The following is a 20,275-nucleotide window of genomic DNA, read 5'->3' as shown; positions in this document are numbered from 1 at the left end:
TCATAGCAACATCCTAACCAGGATACCGACCTAACCGGTCACTAACATAGTATCATCCTATATACTAGGATACAGACATAGCAAGCAATAACATATCAAACAGATACCCAGATTTCAATCCGATAAAGGGCCGACCTTGGTGCCTTAGACCTTGTCGATATAGTGAAGATAACTCACCTGCAACTGCCGACTTGAAGAAATAAGACCACGTTGCTCCGACCACCAGCACGAACTCCACCACTGATCATTACCAAATAACCAAAACCAATAATCACCAAATTACCAAAATACCTTTGGAAGTCAAACTGGTCAACCCTTGGTCCAAGTTAAAGTCCTTAGTCAATGTCAACCTTCCTGGTTGACCCTACTCGCCGGGTCAACCCTTCGACTCGTCGAGTTCCTTTACTCAGAGATTCCCATAATGCGACTTAACTCGTCGAGTCCAACAATCTCAAACTCCCATCCTGATTAACTCACCGAGTCGTCCCTCGACTCACCGATTCGAGGCTTTCCCAGAAAAGGTTAGGGTTCCACGACCAGAATCGCCGAGTCTAAGGCAATCTTCAATAGAAGTTGTTCTTCCAACTCGCCGAGTCCAAACGTGACATCTTCATTCAGACGATTTCATGCCATTTCATTGCTTCCAATACATAGATTTGGACTCCTAGGGCCGGATTCACACGTAAAGTTTCCAACTTTACGTGCATGTAAGGCTCAACAAGCTCCAAACAAGCTACAAGGAGGTTTTGGGACAAAGATACTCTAAATCAAGCCCCAAGACTGTTGCTTTAAGCTTTCATGGCTTACTATTAACGTAGATCTGAAGTTGCAACTTCAGATCTAACCTCTAAACCTGAAATGGATTCCAATCAAGCTAAAATTCCCAAAACAACAACCAAGAATGGATCAAGAAGGAGAAAACTCAACGTAACGACTTGTTACCTCAGAAATGTGCCTAAGAAGGAGTAGATTCCGGATCTACAATGATCCCCCAATGCTAGCCTCTTGATCTTCTAACTTTCTCCTCTTAAATTCTTCTTCCAAGCTCAAACTTTAACAATGGAGGCTCACACACACTAATTAGGGTTTCTGGAACTCAAATGGCAGTAAAGAGGCTGAGGGTGGATATAATGTGCTTTATATAGGGCATAACTCCAGGAATTAGAGTTTTTTCCCTTCAATACCAACTCGCCGAGTCCACTTCCAACTCGCTGAGTTGGTCACTTAACACATGACCAGAATCACGAATCGACTCGCCGAATCTATCCATCGACTCGCTGAGTCGACCTTCCTCATTTACACTAAAAACCATGAACTTGCATTTCTGAACTCGGGGTGTTACATACTCTCACCCACCTCTCCCTTACGTGGTGGGGAGTCATTAGCTGAATGGGTTGATAGGACATAACCTCTTAAAAGTATAATGTTATTAAAGTACTAGAATGTGACAATCGTCAATCTTGAGTCAAGTCAAGTCATCAAGTCAAGTCGGTCAACTCGATTAAACCTTGTGTATTAGGGTTTGTGTTATGTTCATACTGTATAACTTGCTATATTAATGGGAAAACATCACTTGAGAAAAGTCTTGTGTTAAAAAATTTTCCTAAGCCCTAGTGCTAATCAATGAACTAAACTGATAAAAACCATGTTGCATACTCATTGGGAGTGTGTGGGATCCTTAACCATGACTTAACGGGGCTCAAGAAACTTGCTTAGCGGAGCCAAACACTCACAAATGCCACACTTGAAATCTCTCTCAAATATCTCTTTGTATGAGAAATCTCTCCAAGAATGTCAAATCTCTCCCAAATCTCTCCAAGTATGTGAAATCTCTCTCAAATATCTCTCTGTATGAGAAATCTCTCCAAGAATGTCAAATCTCTCCCAAATCTCTCCAAGTATGTGAAATCTCTCTCAAATATCTCTCTGTATGAGAAATCTCTCCAAGAATGTCAAATCTCTCCCAAATCTCTCCAAGTATGTGAAATCTCTCTCAAATATCTCTCTGTATGAGAAATCTCTCCAAGAATGTCAAATCTCTCCCAAATCTCTCCAAGTATGTAAAATCTCTCCCAAATCTCTCTCCAAAGTTTCCCGTAACTTTTTAGAATCATTCGGGTCATTCCGACGCTTAACCGTGTCAAAAACGGCTTAAAACAGGGTAAAAACGAGAAAAATAAACATTAGGAACCGAAACCTCTCGAGAAGAGAGAAGCTTCTTAGGACCCGAAGGTACTGTTCACCACTGTTCATTCGGCACCTTTCGGTCGGACGCGTCGCCTCTTATCTCTGGACCGAACCCCCTCTCGCCTTCGCCTCTCGCTTCCTCGCCCCTTTCGCTTCCCTCTATTCGTTTCGTTTCCGGCTACAGCCCCCAGCAAGGACCGAACCTCGGCATAGGGACCGAGAGGTCTCGCTGGGAATGCCTTTCTTCCCGGTTTTCGCGTAGTTTTGCATTTAAGGCCCGTTTTTAATTATTTTAATGCGAGATTGTCACCCAAAATCATATTTTAACATAATAAACTCTAAATATTCATAATTTAAACATATTTTTATGAAAATCATTATCTAAATAATAAAGATCTAATGGGGAATTTATTTAAGGTGGAGTGTTGACTTTGCCTTAACTTATGACACAAGCAACCACCCCACACCCACTCTATGACCAGCCATACCTCCCCACCTTACCTATGTCACTTCAATGTCCCCTTACACTCAAATTTCACTCACTCCCACATTTTTTGAGCTGGAACAAACAACCACACTCCTCATTTTCTCTCATTTCTCTCATTCCACTAAGTAACAAACACCACTTTTCTCTCAAACTTTTTCTACACAAATTTTCGAGATTCAAGGCTGATTTCAAGTGTTCTTCCACTCTTAGTAAGTAAAAATTCATCCTCCCTATTATTAATTCACTTCCTTCTACTCAAATCTTTGATTGCTTACACAAACTCCATAACTATAATGTTAGATTCTCGAAAACCTTCAAGGCATCTCCAACTGTTCTTGAATTAAACACTTCCATTCTTCAACAATCATCTACTGAAATCACTTAAGGTGAGTTCATACCCCTACATTTTCATGTTTTCTCAAGTTTTCAGGGGGGGAATACAAGTTAAAACATCAAGAACATAACTAAATATTTCTAACAGCCTTCATCAGAAAAGTTCAACTCCATTCACGGACTGTTTTGGGCATCTTAAACATTTTTGTTTTCAAAAATGTACAAGGTGAAAATAGTTCAAGTTTGTAGCTTTAAAATTACTACTTGCACATCTCCATACGATTTTTCTACAATTTATGGTGATTTTTACAAAACTGCCTATCATTTCAAACAACAATCCGGACCAGTCTGTGATTATGGACTTTTTCACCCAAGTTGGAGGTCATTAAAAATCGTGATAAAAATTATGAGTAAACTAGACAAAATTTTGTGAACTCTCAGAATTTACGGATCTAGTTTTCGACTTCGTATGATTTTTCTATGATTTTTCCAAAACATGGCAGAATGGCTAAAGTTAGCCAACAGCATGTAAATATCATAACACTTTGTATTATGTTGAGCAAAGTGTATAATCATAAGTTCTAATATTTGAATGTGTTTCCTTGTTAGTTTATCATTATGAACTGAAACTAAGTCATTCATATTAAATATTATTCATTCATTTTAGAACACGTATTATGTAACTATAAAAAGTATAGTTTGATAAATTCACAACACTAATACATTTCCATAAACGAATTCATACATATTACATACATTTTAGATAAACTATAATAGGTATAGTTTATGATACATCACTCAACACACTCGTACAAAAAGGGTACATTCATACAAGAAAGATTTATATCCACACACATTCCACGTAAACTTGTTAACCTATGTTGTGAGACTCTCTCTCTACCCGTACGTCCGAGTGCGGGATATAATTCCTGGTAGTTATAATCAGAATCTCCTTGAGGGAGAACGTGATACTTGTATATAGATCTATATTGGGTTTGACACCCCACACCTTGCTGCTAGCTACAGTGGGACCTGCAGGTCTACGGGTGACAAATGTCATTTCATTTTCGCGAGCCTGAGAAACGTTGTGGCAGGTTTACATAGTCACAGTATGATTATAGCGACTCACCTAGGGAGTTAACAATTCATAAAGTTTACGGGATTTCATAAAACCGAAGTAGGTTTTAGGTTGATTAAAAATTTACTTTCCATATCATTTTAAACTCACGACATTTCTACTAAGTAATGATGATTTCTTATACATTTTGGTCTTTGGTTATAAGGCTACATTTTACGGATTTCAAGGAAAATATCGGATTTTTCTGAAACAAACGCGACATTTACATGTGAAAGACTTCTACTAAGTTTATTAATAAAAGCTTATGAACTCACCAACCTTTGTGTTGACATTTTTCAAACAACTTGTATTCTCAGGAAAACACTAAACAGGTAATCAAGTGCTTTTGAGGATGGGACGTTAAGGCGTCAAACTTTTCATATTTTGTCAACATATTGTAATTGATTTTGAAACATGTAATTCATACAAGTGATGTAACTTTTTCAATTATATATATGTTGGTTGTGTTTGCTTAAATTACTATTGAAATTGTGGTTATGATACTATACATGAAGTCCTACACCCCCGGACGTTTCCCCCATCCTTGGTTTGGGGGTGTGACATAGAACCTTATATATAAATCTGAACCTAGTTACTTTAGGACAAAAATATGAAATGTATGCTAATCCATGAAAACACACATCACTCTTTATGTGGTTAGTGGAGCGTGCGCGGTTAAACATCACACTAATTTGGGACTATAAAGCTGAGTGATGGACAACTCAAAAAGTATCATTGTTAATGGAGTGTATGTGGTTTACCGACACATTCTTTTGAGATGATAAATGACATCGAGGCTGTCAAGTGGGTTTGCATGGTTATTCACATCTTATTTGTGATCCTGAACATCTTGGTCACAAATTAAAGAGCATAATCTGAGACTAAAGATGCAATTGATAAGATTCAATGAATCTCAGATGATCTAGGAATTTCATGATAGACTGAATTTGGTAAATTTGTGTTACCTACCTTAATAAATTCGCAATTAGATTATGATATCCCTCTTCTTTGTTGTTGTAACACCTAACTCCCAGGTACATGTTTAAAAGCATTATATACATATTAATGGACCTACTCGACGAGTTGGTTGCCCATAACTCATCGTGTAGAGATGGGTTAGCCGCGTGGATCATTGGATCTACTCGACGAGTCGGAGGACCCAAACTCGACGAGTAGGAATTGGGAGATGAAACCCTAATTTTTAGGGTTCGCACCTTATTTAAGGACCTTAAGTCTCTTCCTCCAGTCCTTTACCACTCCCTTGAGGGCTAAGAGAAACCCTAATCGTTTAACCTTGTTCTTGAGTGATTGTGAGGCTTAAAGAGTGATTTTGGTGCTTTGTGTGAAGTATAAGAAGCTTGGAGCAAAAAGGAGCTTGTGGATCTGACTCTACTTCGTATTGGCATCATTTATTAGGTAACAAGTCGTTACATTGGTTTATCTCTAGCTAAATCTCTTTATTTGGTGAACATGCATCGTATAACTTATTACACATTTATTGAGTTAATTGAAAGGCATTATGAGATTTAATTGACTCATTGTTGAATTAATTAATATAATGAATTTTTTGTTATTACACGTAATATTGTTAGGGTTACTCACTAAGCTCTCTTATCTTATTTTTATTGTTGTGTGTATTTTTAGGTTTAGTTAAACTCATAACGTATAAAACAAGTTGCTAAGAGATTACATAACTATAGAAGGATTGTAACACATGGCTCAGATCTTTGTATTATTGTTTTAGTATATGATCGTGTTGATGACTTATTGTATTTAAACAGTTAGTAGAAGTGTACATCTAACTGCGTTTAATAAAAATTGGGTGTACATTGTATTAATTTGCTAGGTGTTACAAATATCTTTTATGAAGTCGTCATCCGACTCGTCTAGGGTTTGGGTTTGTGGGTCGTTGGCAGGGGTTTGGTTTTGCACAACATGATCGAGAAAAGCCACAAAGTTACTAAACATGTTCATAGTAATGTTTGACATATAGACATGAGATAATATTGTTGGAACATTTTAATAATTTATAGGGTGGGGGTGGGGGTGGGGGGGGGGGGGTAAACAAATGCGTCTAATTGGTAATGATATGTCAGCATTGAATCGAAAGACAAAATATTTGCAGTTGGCGTGTTTAAACTAGTAGCACAAGATTTTATTCGATCGGAGTTTAGATGAAATTGTTGGAATCCGTTTCGTTGTAATCATGAATAAGTGAGAAAAATGACTTGAAATCGAAGGTTAAAATAGTTGATATTTGTAAAGTGGTAATTAGATTAAAAAACATTTATATATTTTTTCTACTTTTTTATCATTAGGTTTATTAACTTTTTTTTAATGTTATATGCCTTGAGAGAAAGTATAAGAGTGGAGTGTCGACTATTCATATGATGGCTCCTACAAGCTGGGGTTAGTCCATTTCATTAACATTGAGACTCTAAACTAACAACTAATTAAGAGGTATCGGTTCAATCCCATGAAAATGAGAAAAATATAATCATACTCCGTTTAAAAAAAATGACGTTGGCTACTTCCAGTTTTCTGTTTGCCATAACAGTACCATACCATAGAGTGCGATACTCCTCCGATCTAATATTTTAACTTTTTGTTTATTATAGGATAATCGATTTTATTGCGATGGTATCAAATCGATTATTAAGGCTGGAGTATTTGACAAGTCATGACATTATCAGGAAAAAAAAAAAAATAGTATTAGTGTACCAAAATATTAAATATGGTCATGCATATATCTAACAAAATTTATCGAAAGTTATTTTATGAAAAATATATAATAAAAGAATGTAAATGATAAATCAGCACATAGGATCGCGTGGCCTAATGGATAAGGCGCTCGCCTCCGGAGCGGGAGATTGTGGGTTCGAGTCCCACCGTGATCGTTTTTATTCCTTCTTGAATTATCCTTTTTTTTTCCCCTCCCCCCTCTAATTTGCGTGGATTTCATGATTAAACAAACATGAAACACTCAAATCACTTTGGAGTTTTTATTCATTCTTGAATTATCCTTTTTTCCCCCTTTCCCCTCTAATTTGCGTGGATTTCACGATTAAACAAACATGAAACATTAGAATCACTTTGGAAATTCCTGGCTCTATTACAAAAGGGAAAAAATGGAAAAAAACAACGGCAATACCACAATAGCTCAATCACAAAATCATTCAAGGCTGCTTGCTGGATCAAGAGTCGAGATATTACTATTCATGTTTCATTACAAATAAACTTCTATATGAAGTCTTTAATTACAAAATACATAATCGTAATTGATCTTAACAGTTACATCATAAAAAATTGAAAATTAACAAATGAGTATCAATATCCTTATATAAAAGGTCATGATTTATCAATGCTATAAGATAATAAACAATAACTGTATATTTATATTTTATAGGGTTAATAAATATATCGGTTGCTGATCTATTCTATTTCAAAATAGGGATAATGACTTAAAAAGGTAATGAAGTTTCAAAAATGTAAAAAAATACCATTATTTTATATTTAGTATTTAAAATACCATTAAAGTATATTTTTTATACACAAAATACCAATGAAGTACACATGTGTTCAAATAATACCTTGTGGGTAACCTACAATAGCCGGTAAAATGGTATTTTGTGTACAAAAAAAAAAAAACAATGGTCTTTTTTGTACGTTTTTGAAACTTCGTTACCTTTTTAAGTCATTTTTCCTTCTTTGAATGTGATGGAAATTTAGCTACTTTTTTATAAAGAACCCTCTACTTCACTTCGGCTACTACTGTTGTTCATCGCCACCCTCCACCACCATGGCAAAACCCTTTTTCTTATTCTTCCTCCTAATCATCTGCCTACTTTCATCAACGCCGGAATCTCACCGGCCACCTCCGTTTCTCGGCAAATCCCCACGGCTTCTCAAAACCCAAATATTCTTGTTCAGCCGAAGTACACTTACGAGACACGATACTTTGATCAGACTCTTAATCATTTCAGTTTCAATGATCTTCCCAAGTTCCAACAACATTATCTCATCAACTCCGATCATTGGGTGGGCCCAGGCCCTAGTCGTTTGGGGCCAATCTTCCTTTATTGCGGCAACGAAGGCGACATCGAATGGTTCGCTGCCAACACCGACTTCGTTTGGGAACTCGCCCCTCGTTTTGGTGCCATGGTCATCTTCCCCGAAGTAAAAGCCCTAATCACTCTACTCTACATTAATTTGTTCACTTGCTGACTTTTAATAATACAATTTTATCAAAAGCTGCGTGATTTGATCTAGCATCGATATTATGGTGAATCAATGCCATATGGAAGCCAGAAAGAGGCATACAAGAATGCTTCTACTTTAGCCTATCTAACAGCCGAACAAGCACTTGCTGATTACGCTCTTCTCATCACCGATTTGAAGAAAATTTTATCAGCCGAAGCATCACATGTAATCTTGTTCGGCTGATCATACGGTGGAAGTAAGATCTTTTCCAATAATTTAAACAAAAATTAAACAAGTACTTGTTGATTACGCTCATCTAATCCCATTTACCTGAAGTACCTGGTTACCACAATGTTTTAGTTGAACACATGTGCATTTTGTTGGTATTCTGTGTACAAATAGTAACATTAATGGTATTTTTTGTACTAAAAAAACAATAATGGTATTTTTTGAGCATTTGGAAACCGGATAACCTACAATAGCCAGTAAAATGGTATTTTGTGTACAAAAAAAACAACAATGATCTTTTTTGTACACTTTTGAAACTTCGTTACCTTTTAAAGTCATTATCCCTTCAAAATAACGATGGTGTGTGTGCGCATATAGGTGAAAAGAGCACATGATGTTTTTCTAGAGAAAAAATTAGGAGATTATTATGTCAGTTCAAAGGGTTAGCGCAAAATGAAATTACAACTATTTGTCACTTTAGTTAGTGGCCAACTTTTTTAAATGGAAAAAGTTCATAAACTTTTTAGAAAAATTACACACATGTATATTTTCAAATGTTTAAGTTGAAATTAATTATGTAAGTGAATTTGTTAATGGATATCACTTGTTAAATGTGTATCTAACGATATTAATATAGAAAATTATCCTTGTTAATATAAGACTTTTTTTAATAAATATATAGACTTATTTGATAGGGATGATATGCTTTAATGCTTATACTTTTTCAACAAACTATAGGGAGTTGCTAATTTTATAACATTTACGTAATATTTACGTAATGTCAAAAAAGTCAAATATGTGGATATACCTTAGCCCAAAAGCATGCTTATCCTAGCCCAAATTTAAGATCCTTTAAAATTAAGAAATTAGATACCCCACTTCAAATTTTGCCATATTTCTTTTCTTTTATGCCTGCGCTTTTTTTAACTGCAACCGACAATAAAGAAAAGTGCTCCCTCTTATTTTTCTCTTCTATTTCTCTGGTGAAACAGGGGTTGGTCTGGTCTCGTGGTTGACGAGTATGGTAGGAACGATGATATAAGGTTGGTGCTTGGCGACACAAGGTGCGATGGTTAAAGTATAAAGAAAAGAGTTTATATATATGTTGGGTGGTGGGTGTCTTTGAGGGTGTTCGAGGTGGTCGATCGCACATGGCCCACAGAGGGGGGCCGTATACATGTGATTCATTATAGTAGACTAATAATCCAAGCCTAAAAACAAAATTAATTTAAAGGTATCGTCACCGGCCCAATGTTAGTTAAGGGTGTGTAAGTTTGATTATTGATTAACTAAATGTTTTAAAATCAGTGTATCATCTAATTCAACAATCAAAATTGTAAGTTTCAAAATCCAATAAGATCACTCGATTTTAGAATCGCTTTTAGCATTCAATTTTAGAAAGCAAAATCAATTTTCTGAAAAATTTTGATACTAAGATGTTGTGTCTCCATCTCTGAATTGATGAAGTTATGGCGAGGCTTGTGTTTTCCAAGGTTGCAGAACTCGTTACTCGGTACCTGTTCGGCCGACTACCGAGTAGCGAGTACCCGGGAGTACTCGGGAGTACTCGGGGAGTACTCGGATTCGGTAATTCATGTAGAAATATTTTTAGGGAAATTATATATGTCAAAATCATAAGTTAAAATCATAAGTTGATTGAAATATATAACAAAATTAGATACATGTGAATACACAAAAGCTGAAAAATCACATAATGGTCTTACTTCACGAATAATTACTGAAAATTTAAGATATATATGTAGTAATAATCATATGTATGTGTTAAATAATAAATCATTAAGTATATTATACATATTAATCACCGAGTTGACCATGTTTTACAAAACTACTCAGTTTAGTAAATAGGCCGATTGGGGAGTACTCGGGATTTTGTAACTCGTCTCGGTAAGGGGCCGAGTAGCGAGTACTCGGAGGAGTAATCGGCCAACTCGGCGAGTTTTACAACACTGGTGTTTTCGATTGTTTCAATTTCAAGTGATGACTTCTCGTAAAACAATATTTGAACAATATAATATGTATAAAAAAAGTGGTTTTTTGCTTCCAAAAAATATTGAAGGAATTTGATAAAAAAGATCGTAAGTTGTATTGTAGCCGTCTCGAAGTCCCACTTAAGTATGATAAACAATCATATATTGACACCAATGAACTTTATCTGGAGTTCTGGTTGACATGTTCATTGTTGGAATCCTAAGTCGAGTAGGACTTGAAGACCAACCTAGTTTTTAGAAAATCATAAACAAGTCGGTTTCTAGTTTCCTTATTGTAATCTAATTACAAGTCGGTAGTTAGGATTATATATATATATATATATATATATATATATATATATATATATATATATTGTTTTAGGTCGAGCCATGATCATTGGAAAACATTGTAATATCGTGAGTTTTGAGAGAGTTTCTCATATAATCAAAGAGTTATTTTGATTAAAACAATCGTGTTTGCATATTCCAATCTTTAATTGGTATCAAAGTTAAGAAACAAGAAGCTGTGAGATCGATTTTACCTGTTGACGAGTCAGGTCAACATGGCTGATGCAGGGGAAGACGGAGGACCTACTCAAGTGAGGACCAAGGAGGTGGGAGCGACTTCTGTTATCTGTCCGATGCTCACACCAACAAATTACACTGTCTGGCCCTGCGTATGAAGGTGGTGCTTAGAATTCACAAGGCTTGGACAGTGATCGATCCAGGAACAGAAAAGAATGAAGAAAAAAATTACCTTGCAATAGGATTGTTGTATCAGGCAATCCCGAAAGATCTAATCATGCAAATCAGAGATGTGGAATCTGCCAAGGGACTGTGGGAATCGATCAAGGCTCGCTATGTAGGACCTGATAGGGTGAAAGAGGCCCGATTGCAAACCCTAAACGCAGAATTTGATCGATTGAAGATGCAAGAATTTGAAACGATTGATAGCTATGCTGGAAAGCTATCTGGAATCGCGTCTAAATCAGCACCCGTAAGAGAAACCATTGATGAATCGAAGTTGGTAAAGAAGTTCCTCAAAACACTGCCCCGATCGAAGTTCATCCAGATCGTTGCCTCCCTTGAACAGGTGTTGGACCTGAAATCAATTGGCTTTGAAGATGTGGTGGGACGAATCAAGGCGTATGAAGAGAGGATAAAAGAAGAAGAGGACGATGGAGGAGAAGATCATGCGAGATTGATGCTCACAAAATCAGCGTTGTCTGGCAGTGGTGGGTCTTCTGGATTTCATGGAGGAATGACAGGGAAGGCAAAGGGAAAAGGCTCGTCAAGTGGAACTATTCATGGAGCAACCGGGTCGAATGGTGGATCAAGTGGATCAGGCCCAAATGTGTTTAAATCAAAACAGGCACAAGATGGGGAGCCCAATTCTAATTTCAAAAATTGTAATTGTTGTTATCACAAGAATCGGAAAAATAGGGAAAAAGACCGATCTAATGTAATTTGTTTTCGGTGTGACAAACCGGGTCACTTTGCTTCTGAATGTCCGGAACGACTCCAAAAATTATAAGAAGGTGATTTTTCGGAACGTGACAACAGCGACGAATCCGTGTTCTAAATACGGATTGGGTTGAAGAATTCTCTAGAAGGACTTAGAGATTCGGGGATGATTGTTGGAATCTTAAGTCGAGTAGGACTTGGAGACCAACCTAGTTTTTAGGAAACCATAAACAAGTCGATTTCTAGTTTCCTAATTGTAATCTAATTACAAGTCGGTAGTTAGGATTATATATATATATATATATATATATATATATATATATATATATATATATATATTGTTTTAGGTCGAGCCATGATCATTGGAAAACATTGTAATATTGTGAGTTTTGAGAGAGTTTCTCATATAATCAAAGAGTTATTTTGATTAAAACAACCGTGTTTACATATTCCAATCTTTATTCGTATCGAGTGAAACTAGTAACCCCGCATACGTTTTAAAATATATGAAAAAGTTAGCGGTTTTCCTAATTTAATTAATTTATATAAAGACTTGATGACTATTCTAGTAACCCTTGTGTCGGTAGAAACAAATTTCTCGATTTTGAAGTTGTTAAAGTCCTACTTACAGTGTACAATGTCACAAGAAATACTTAATGCTTGGAAATGATATCTATTAAGAACAATATATTTATGAGTATTTATATGAAGAGTTGATGAGCAACTTTGTTTCCAACAATTATTGACTTATCTTAGTATTAATAATATTGCTTATACATTAAAAAAAAAGTTATATTTAGGGGCCCAATTTTATTTTCCGCACAGGGCCTCAAAATCAACGAGACACCCCTTGGTGGATGCTTCCTGTAGTAGCGGTTGTTTTTGACTTAGGAGGTGTTTTGCAGTAGGTGGTATAAGTTGGGTATGGTGGTGGTGTAAAGGGCGGTGTCGATGGTGAGTTTCTTTTTCGACTGTGATGGTTTGAACAGGTGGTTATCGGTGGTTGAGATGGTTCGATTGGAAGAAGGTTGAAGGTGGTATTGTTCGCTATGGCGGATCTAGTATGTACCCCAGGGTAGCCTGGGATACCCCTAAAAAAATAGTAGTGTATTTTTTTCAAGAAATTTTCTTTCTTATTGTGTATTACGTGATTTTTTTTGGCGGGGATACCCATTTACTTTGATTATGAATCCGCCACTAATTGTTTGAAGTTTTTGTGGAGGGTTTTTAGGTTGTCGTAGTAGTCGATGATAATGTTGTTCTTGTTCCAGGCTAGGCAGGAGTTCTAAGGGTGGAATAAGGTGGTTGTGGTTGAAAGTGTTCTATAGAGGTGCAATGAAAATGATGGTTGGATGGTTTGGAGTTCCAAAGGGGTAGTTCTTAATGAAGATGGAGGTTCAGTGTTTGATGGTTGTTTCTGGCAGTGAAGGTTGCAAAGGGTTCTCGGTAAAAGGAAGATGTTGTTCAAAGGAGTTTCCGGTGAATGCATATCATCTTATGCTCTAAGGCTCAACGGTGTCGTAGCAAAAATATAACTGACAAGCTTAGATGACAGCTTTTACGAGCGACAAACACACCCTCAACCAAATTTATTGTTGAAGGTAATTTTAATTGGAAAATTGTTACCATTATCTCTCTCTGTTCTTACCGATGGAAACAACTTTTGTGCATTAGTAGGTTGCATCAATGAGTTGTACTTTTATGCATTAATAAAATAGACAAGAGTGGTAATAAGTAGATATGATTTGGAAATAATTTCATAGGAAAAGATTCACCACCCTTATCATAGATTCGTAAGAAAGACAAATATTTATGTAATACCAAATTTCGGTAAGCAAAAACTTCACAACACCGTTTAGCTTAATGCTGGAAGTAACATTTGGAATGGAAAAAAGAGAGAGCAAAAAATAGCACTAGCAAACCGGAACTTTTCACAACCTTGTTGCTTTTTATTATATATATATATATATATATATATATATATATATATATATATATATATATATATATATATATATATATATATATATATATATATATATATATGGGTAGATGTTTATTTGAGACCACCTATATTTTGTGAGACATGAGGACCAAATCTGAGCCTTTGATTAAAATTGATCTTGTGGCTCATAAGAAAAAAGTGATTAACACTAATTAATCTAAAAGATTAGTTAATTAGGGGTAGATTAGCCACTAGGTTAAATTTTAGATCATCAGATCTGTTATCTTCACATCATCACAAAACCTAGCTTCTTCGATCTTTCTACCAATTCACACTAATCGATCGAGGCTAATGAATCTTCTATTTTCTTCGATTTGAGTGATAGAGGTTTATGTTCATCTATTGACATTAAAAATTCATTACAAGATTGTTATCGATATTAGCTCTGTGATCACCGATGTCATCCAAGGTAGAAGTTCAAGTGTTTAGTCGATTTATGCTAATCTTCATCTTCAACAATTGCTAACGATCTTTCAAGTTGTGCTTTTTACTCTACATCATGATTTCATCAATTGATCAAGGTTTGAGTTTTATTCCCCTGAGTTTTCATTGCTTTCATTATTACTTGCACATTACATGTTCAATTATTAACCTACTAACATGAATTGATTGAATCATCAAGCTATTAGCGATTTCTTCAACTCATATATGTATGATTTGTGATTTTAGCAATAAAACATTATAATTATTGATTGAAATCAATTATTGTTCTTAAGCAATTTCTCTTAAACTATACATGCATTTTACCTGTTTGATGAAAGTCCTAAATGAATAAAGATTATGATGTATCACCCCTTCCTTCTCACCAATAAAGTCCTCTTTAAGAATGAGTATACTTTTAAAATATGAGTTAGAATTGGAGTAAAATAAGTGAATATTGACTAATATTATTAAATTTACCTTAGTTTTGTTAAAATATATCATCTACTTCAGGGCCTAATTTTGAAATGTCATTCAAGGAATATGTATTTCAATAATCTCTTAAATTAAACATGTATTCTACCTATTTGATGAAAGTCATGAATGAATAAAAAGTTTGACGTATTACTCCTTCCCATTACAAAATTCATCTTTAAGGATAGGAGTATGCTTCCAAAATATTAGTTACAATTGGTGTAAAATAATGTAATGTTACTACTCTTATTAAATTAACCATAGTTTTGTTAAAAACATGTTTTTTTTTTCAACCACATAATGTTTGAGATGTCTTTTTAGCATTGTTTTGTTGAATATGCTAGTTTCAAATTGCAGGAATAGGTTGGACTAAAGAAAGGATTGGTTGCTCTTAAATATGTTTTGAGAATATGATTCTAAGCATAGTTTTGTTGAATCTTTTTTCTTCAAACACAAAAGGCCATAGACGTGTCATTTATTATTATTGAATGCTCTTAATAATGTGCAGTAAAGGTTATACTAAAGAAGAGATTATTACATTCAAGGTATTTTTAACATTGATTACATTATGTATTGTATGATCAGTTACATTACTATAACACATTGACTATAATTTAAAATCTTTGATTGTATAATCCATATTCAAGTCTAAAAATTCATTCATTTTTTGTTCCAGAGAATTGTAGATGATGAAACCCAACTTGAAAGGAACTTGAATATTTCAAGCTAGAATTTCAACTGCAAGTGCCGAGTTTAATAAATGTGCAATAGATTTTATATGTCGCAAACATGTAATATAATTTTAATGGTTTTTGGTACATTCTTATTTGGCTATAACTTTGTAAGACCTTTTTGAGATTTACATTCTTCCTTGTATCTAACAATGTAACCATGTTATAGAGTTTTATAGTACAAACTTGAAATATGATTTTTAATTATCTGTGTTTTTCTTATCCTTGAGATTCTTTGCTTTAGTTTCATTGACTCATTTGGATATTGATATTGTCATTCTATTCAATTCATCTAAATAATCAAATTTAATGTAAGACCCTTTTGAGATTTACATTCTTCCTTATATCTGACAATGTAACCATGTTATAGAGTTTTATAATATAAACAAAACCGGTCTTTTCTAGCCGTGATTTTGGGGATGTCACATTTGATTATATAATGAATCCTTAATATAACATCCAAATGAAATATTAATCGTAGGACCCAAAAAAATAATTTACAATTTGGAAAAGGGATGCTGTAATCCAATTGCAAATTATTTGAAGGTAAGTAAATGACGATTTACCAATTCCACCACGAAAAACAAAATGAAGAATTAGGTTTTAAATGAGATGAAATTTCTAGATTCTTTTGAGATTCTTTGAACTTTTCAATGACATGTTTAATCTCGATTATGCCCTTCAAGTTTGTGACTGGGATACCGAGGATCACAAACAAGGTGTGAATAACCATGAAAATTAGCTTGACACTCTCGATGTCGTTTACCACCTAATCAATATGTCGGTTAACCACACATGCTCCATTAATCTATAGTAATTCTCGAGCTACCCTTTGCCACCTTTGTTAGTCCAAGTTAGTGTGTCGGTTAACCACGCACGCTCCACTAACGACTTGACAAGGTGCAAAGAGCAATTTCATGGACTAGCATCATTTTCACATTTTCCTAAAGTAACTAAGATTGTGAATTTTATAAAAGACATTTAGTTACTTTATAATATTTATTATACTAACTAGAAAGGTTCCCCCCGCTATGCGGGGGTTAGAGGCTTTCAATGTCGTTTTCAGAATGACGTGTCCATTATATGCACGTAAAGAAGACCTATATTGAGCAATAGCTAAGGTCTGAAGTCATTTCTAAATTCTTTCTGAAGGGGTATAAATTTTCCTCCAAACAAAAGCATAAATGCTACAAATATTCGACTACAATTCAAAGTAAGTAATATGTTTTCAAAAAATAAAAACAACAATGAACCGTTTGATTTCTCATTTACCAAATTTAGCTCACTTGATTAAGTGAAGCTTTTATTAGGATTTTGAAAAAACAGATAATGAGAGAGAGCGTTTGGTATCTGTTTTCGTTTATATTGAACATATGAAGTGTGTGACAGCATATGGATCAAAATACATTCGTTCATTAGCAGGTGATTACATGATATTAGATTACATACATTCTGCATACATTAGCAAGGACGTTAGATGGGTAACTGGTGGCAAAAGCAGATGATGTTGGTTGGTTATGTTGTTGGTTGGTCTGTGACGATTTTATTGCATATGTCGATCGTTGTTGTCATGTTTTCCTGCATCATGTCGAAGATATCGAGCATCTGTACTGTGTCTTTGTCGAGGTCGGCGATTAGGTTGTTGGTGATTATAAGTTGCTTGTATGACAGTTGGCCTGGGGCATCTTGTAGTAGAGTCTGCCTGGATGTGTTGATGGTGGTGTAGGTGTTTTGGAGATCGACTAAGGATAAGTGCTTCTAATACCTTCACATTGTACACAAATTAACTACCGCATTTTTTTACAAAAAAAATTATTTGGCTTTAGGGATTAGCATTCACTATAGTAATTAAATTGTAAAGTACAACTCTTTAAAAAGCAAATTACCTAATAACTTATTGATCTACTTGCAAGATGTTGAGGTAATAAAGAACGCAAAGGGTATTTCTCTTCTTGTAAGATGTTGAGATAATAAAGAACGCAAAGGGTATTGTTTATCAATATGACATACCCTGTAGGATTCATGTTTAGAAATTATGTAATGTAAGGAATCATATGTCTCTTTAAATTTGAAAGTGAGGTTTATTACAAATAACATCCAGAACATCCAACCTCAACACCTATTCACAACATAATAATATTTAATGTTTTCAAAAAAAAAATAATAAACCATAAGACGAACCTAAAACGGAAAGAAACTACTATTTTTTAATGGCAGAAGCCAATTTTAATAATATATTCAAGAGATAGTAGTCTATTCACACAAAAAACACAGCATCACACATAAACATATACAACAACCTAATGAAATGAAGAACATGTTGTGCTACCTGAACATCTATTTGGTCATTCCTAAATACATCATCTTTTTAGAGCATGAACTTTGCTCAATCCTGGTTTCCTGCATAGAATAGGTGCATGATAAAAAGTAAAAGATTACATTAATAATCATATAAATGTTTAAAAAAATGACAAAATTAAAAGGAACCGACATGCGGACATGATGTATCCTTCATAGCCAACTATAAAACAATTTGTTTACAATAGAAAACAAAATATAAAATACTCGATTACAGATGGTAATAGTCCAACTTCAATTGTTTACTTGTATAATTAGAATCAGTGAAATGGGCATCCTAATGGTACCAAATTTTTGGAGTGAATATGAAGGTATAACCCTACTTGATAAAGTTTTGGTTTCCCTGTTTGACAATATATAAATAAGTGGAAAAAAACATGTCATTCAAGATATGAATGACATGAAGGGTGTAAAAGTTCGTTTTAATTCCTTCCTATCGTAAAATGAATGAAAGAGTGAGCAAATTTTAAATTAATTAGCTACATATTTCCATATTTACCCCGACCAAAAAAACTGTAGATTAAATTACACATACAACACCCACATAAAAACCTCTGATACCAAGTTTCTCTTGAAAAGAAGGTAATCAATCAACAATTAACTATTTTACTATATTAGTTTAAAAGAAAACAATAATCACAATAAGGCTTTTATTCCACCTGTATCCTACTTCATGACAGTTTAAACCACAGAGGTTTGTTTCCGTTTTCTAATTTACCTTCAAAAGCCTCTTTCTAATCCCATGATGAATCATAAATTGTCAATCAACAATTCCATGTACCCATGATGTGATGTTGAAATTACTACTCATAGATTCTACCAATGAAGATGAAACCACAATATTGGTTAACCCACCACCCCAGATATTACCATGCACTAGTGCAAAAAACCGAATAGAAAAATCTAGTCATATGGCACAAAATAGTAAAATGTTAAAAAAAAATGGAGAATGTATTAAAATAAATCATAAGTACATAATATATATACGTCTTACAAATGTTTTTTCCCAAATCCAGAAAGGACCCACAATATATAAGAAGAAAATATTCCAATCAACATGAATAACTATCATCATTTTAAAAGAAAAGGGAAAATGGGAAAAAAAAAAGTGCTCATAAACCATAGCATTCTATTCTAGAAAATGTTTTGAAAAATACTGGAAATGGCATCTCATATGCCTTATAGCTAAAAAATTTATCATTGTTAGATAATTCATTCATTTTTTGGATTAGTTTAAAAGTCAACTACCCAAGTCGTTAGTTTTTGACCTACAAACTAAATAAAAGCAACATATTTGAAAAAATATTTAGACCAAAGAGCTTCATCTAAAAACCAAATGGCATGGTGGTGTCATTTCGTACTCTTTTGTTTTATGTGTTATGGTGTTGTGGTATTACGTATTTGCAACCTTCTGTTACATGTGAACTCTATTTGGGAGAATCTGAGAAAAAAAAGAAGAAAGAATTAAAATATAGGGTAAATTAGTAAACCTACATATGGAAGTCACTTACAAAAGTCGTAGTAATTAGCTGCAAACAGTTCCCAACTGAACCTAAACACCATTCAAAAATAGAAATTATTCTGATTCCTTCTTTTGTTACTTTCATTCCTTAGTCGATGATTTTCTTTTCAATTCCTTCATGGAATGGAATGAAAAATTTAGATATAACCCATTTTTATTTATGTCGTCTTTAATGACAACTCTTTTTACAAAAAAGAAATCATTATTTTAATTAAGTTACAGTTTATTGGTGAAATTACTTTTTTGTCCCTCTCATTAATGATTATCCTTTAACTATAACTACCAATAACAATCATCCTTACTTCCTTACTAATTAATTGAATGAAAACAGGGGAAGGGCAGTATGATAAAAAAAAATAGAAACAAACAAAAATGAACAGAAAGAAATTATATATGGGTCAAGGAGAAGTGATTAGAGTAGATTGCTTAAGTCTGAAGCCCTGACCCTGGGTCCATGTGAGGCTAAAGGAATTTGCTAAAACCTGACGCTCCATATGTTGTTTTGTTCTATCAAGAAGGTTTACCAGAGTAGTCTCCACTTGCTCCTTCAAATGTAATGATCAAAGGTTTTGCTGACAAAAAAAAGCTAAAAAGGTCAATGCCAATCAAATGCACATTTACAGGTATTAAATTAAAGATTAAACATACCATCCAAAAGGAGGACTGGCCTTGCTTTGCATATTTTTTCCCAGATGAGATAGACAATCTGCATGATTTGGTTTCAGATATATTTAACTTAGAGAAAAGAAATTAATTTGTTG

General features: G+C 34.3%; 1 protein-coding gene and 1 non-coding gene across 2 annotated transcripts; both read left to right on the top strand.

Annotated features, from left to right (window-relative positions):
• The first annotated feature begins 6,948 nt into the window (after positions 1-6,948).
• TRNAR-CCG (transfer RNA arginine (anticodon CCG)) lies at positions 6,949-7,021 on the top strand. Its single transcript has one exon. It is a non-coding gene; the product is annotated as a tRNA-Arg (tRNA).
• Positions 7,022-11,219: 4,198 nt separating this feature from the next.
• Positions 11,220-12,074, top strand: LOC145016503 (uncharacterized). Its single transcript, XM_078974799.1, has one exon. It carries the CDS (start codon positions 11,220-11,222, stop codon positions 12,072-12,074), a length of 855 nt encoding a protein of 284 aa, XP_078830925.1.
• The last annotated feature ends 8,201 nt before the right edge of the window (positions 12,075-20,275 follow it).

Source organism: Lactuca saligna, chromosome 9, assembly GCF_052625555.1.
Source record: "Lactuca saligna cultivar CGN05327 chromosome 9, ASM5262555v1, whole genome shotgun sequence".
Classification (NCBI taxonomy): Eukaryota; Viridiplantae; Streptophyta; class Magnoliopsida; order Asterales; family Asteraceae; genus Lactuca; species Lactuca saligna.
This window is presented reverse-complemented; position numbering and strand designations above follow the sequence as displayed.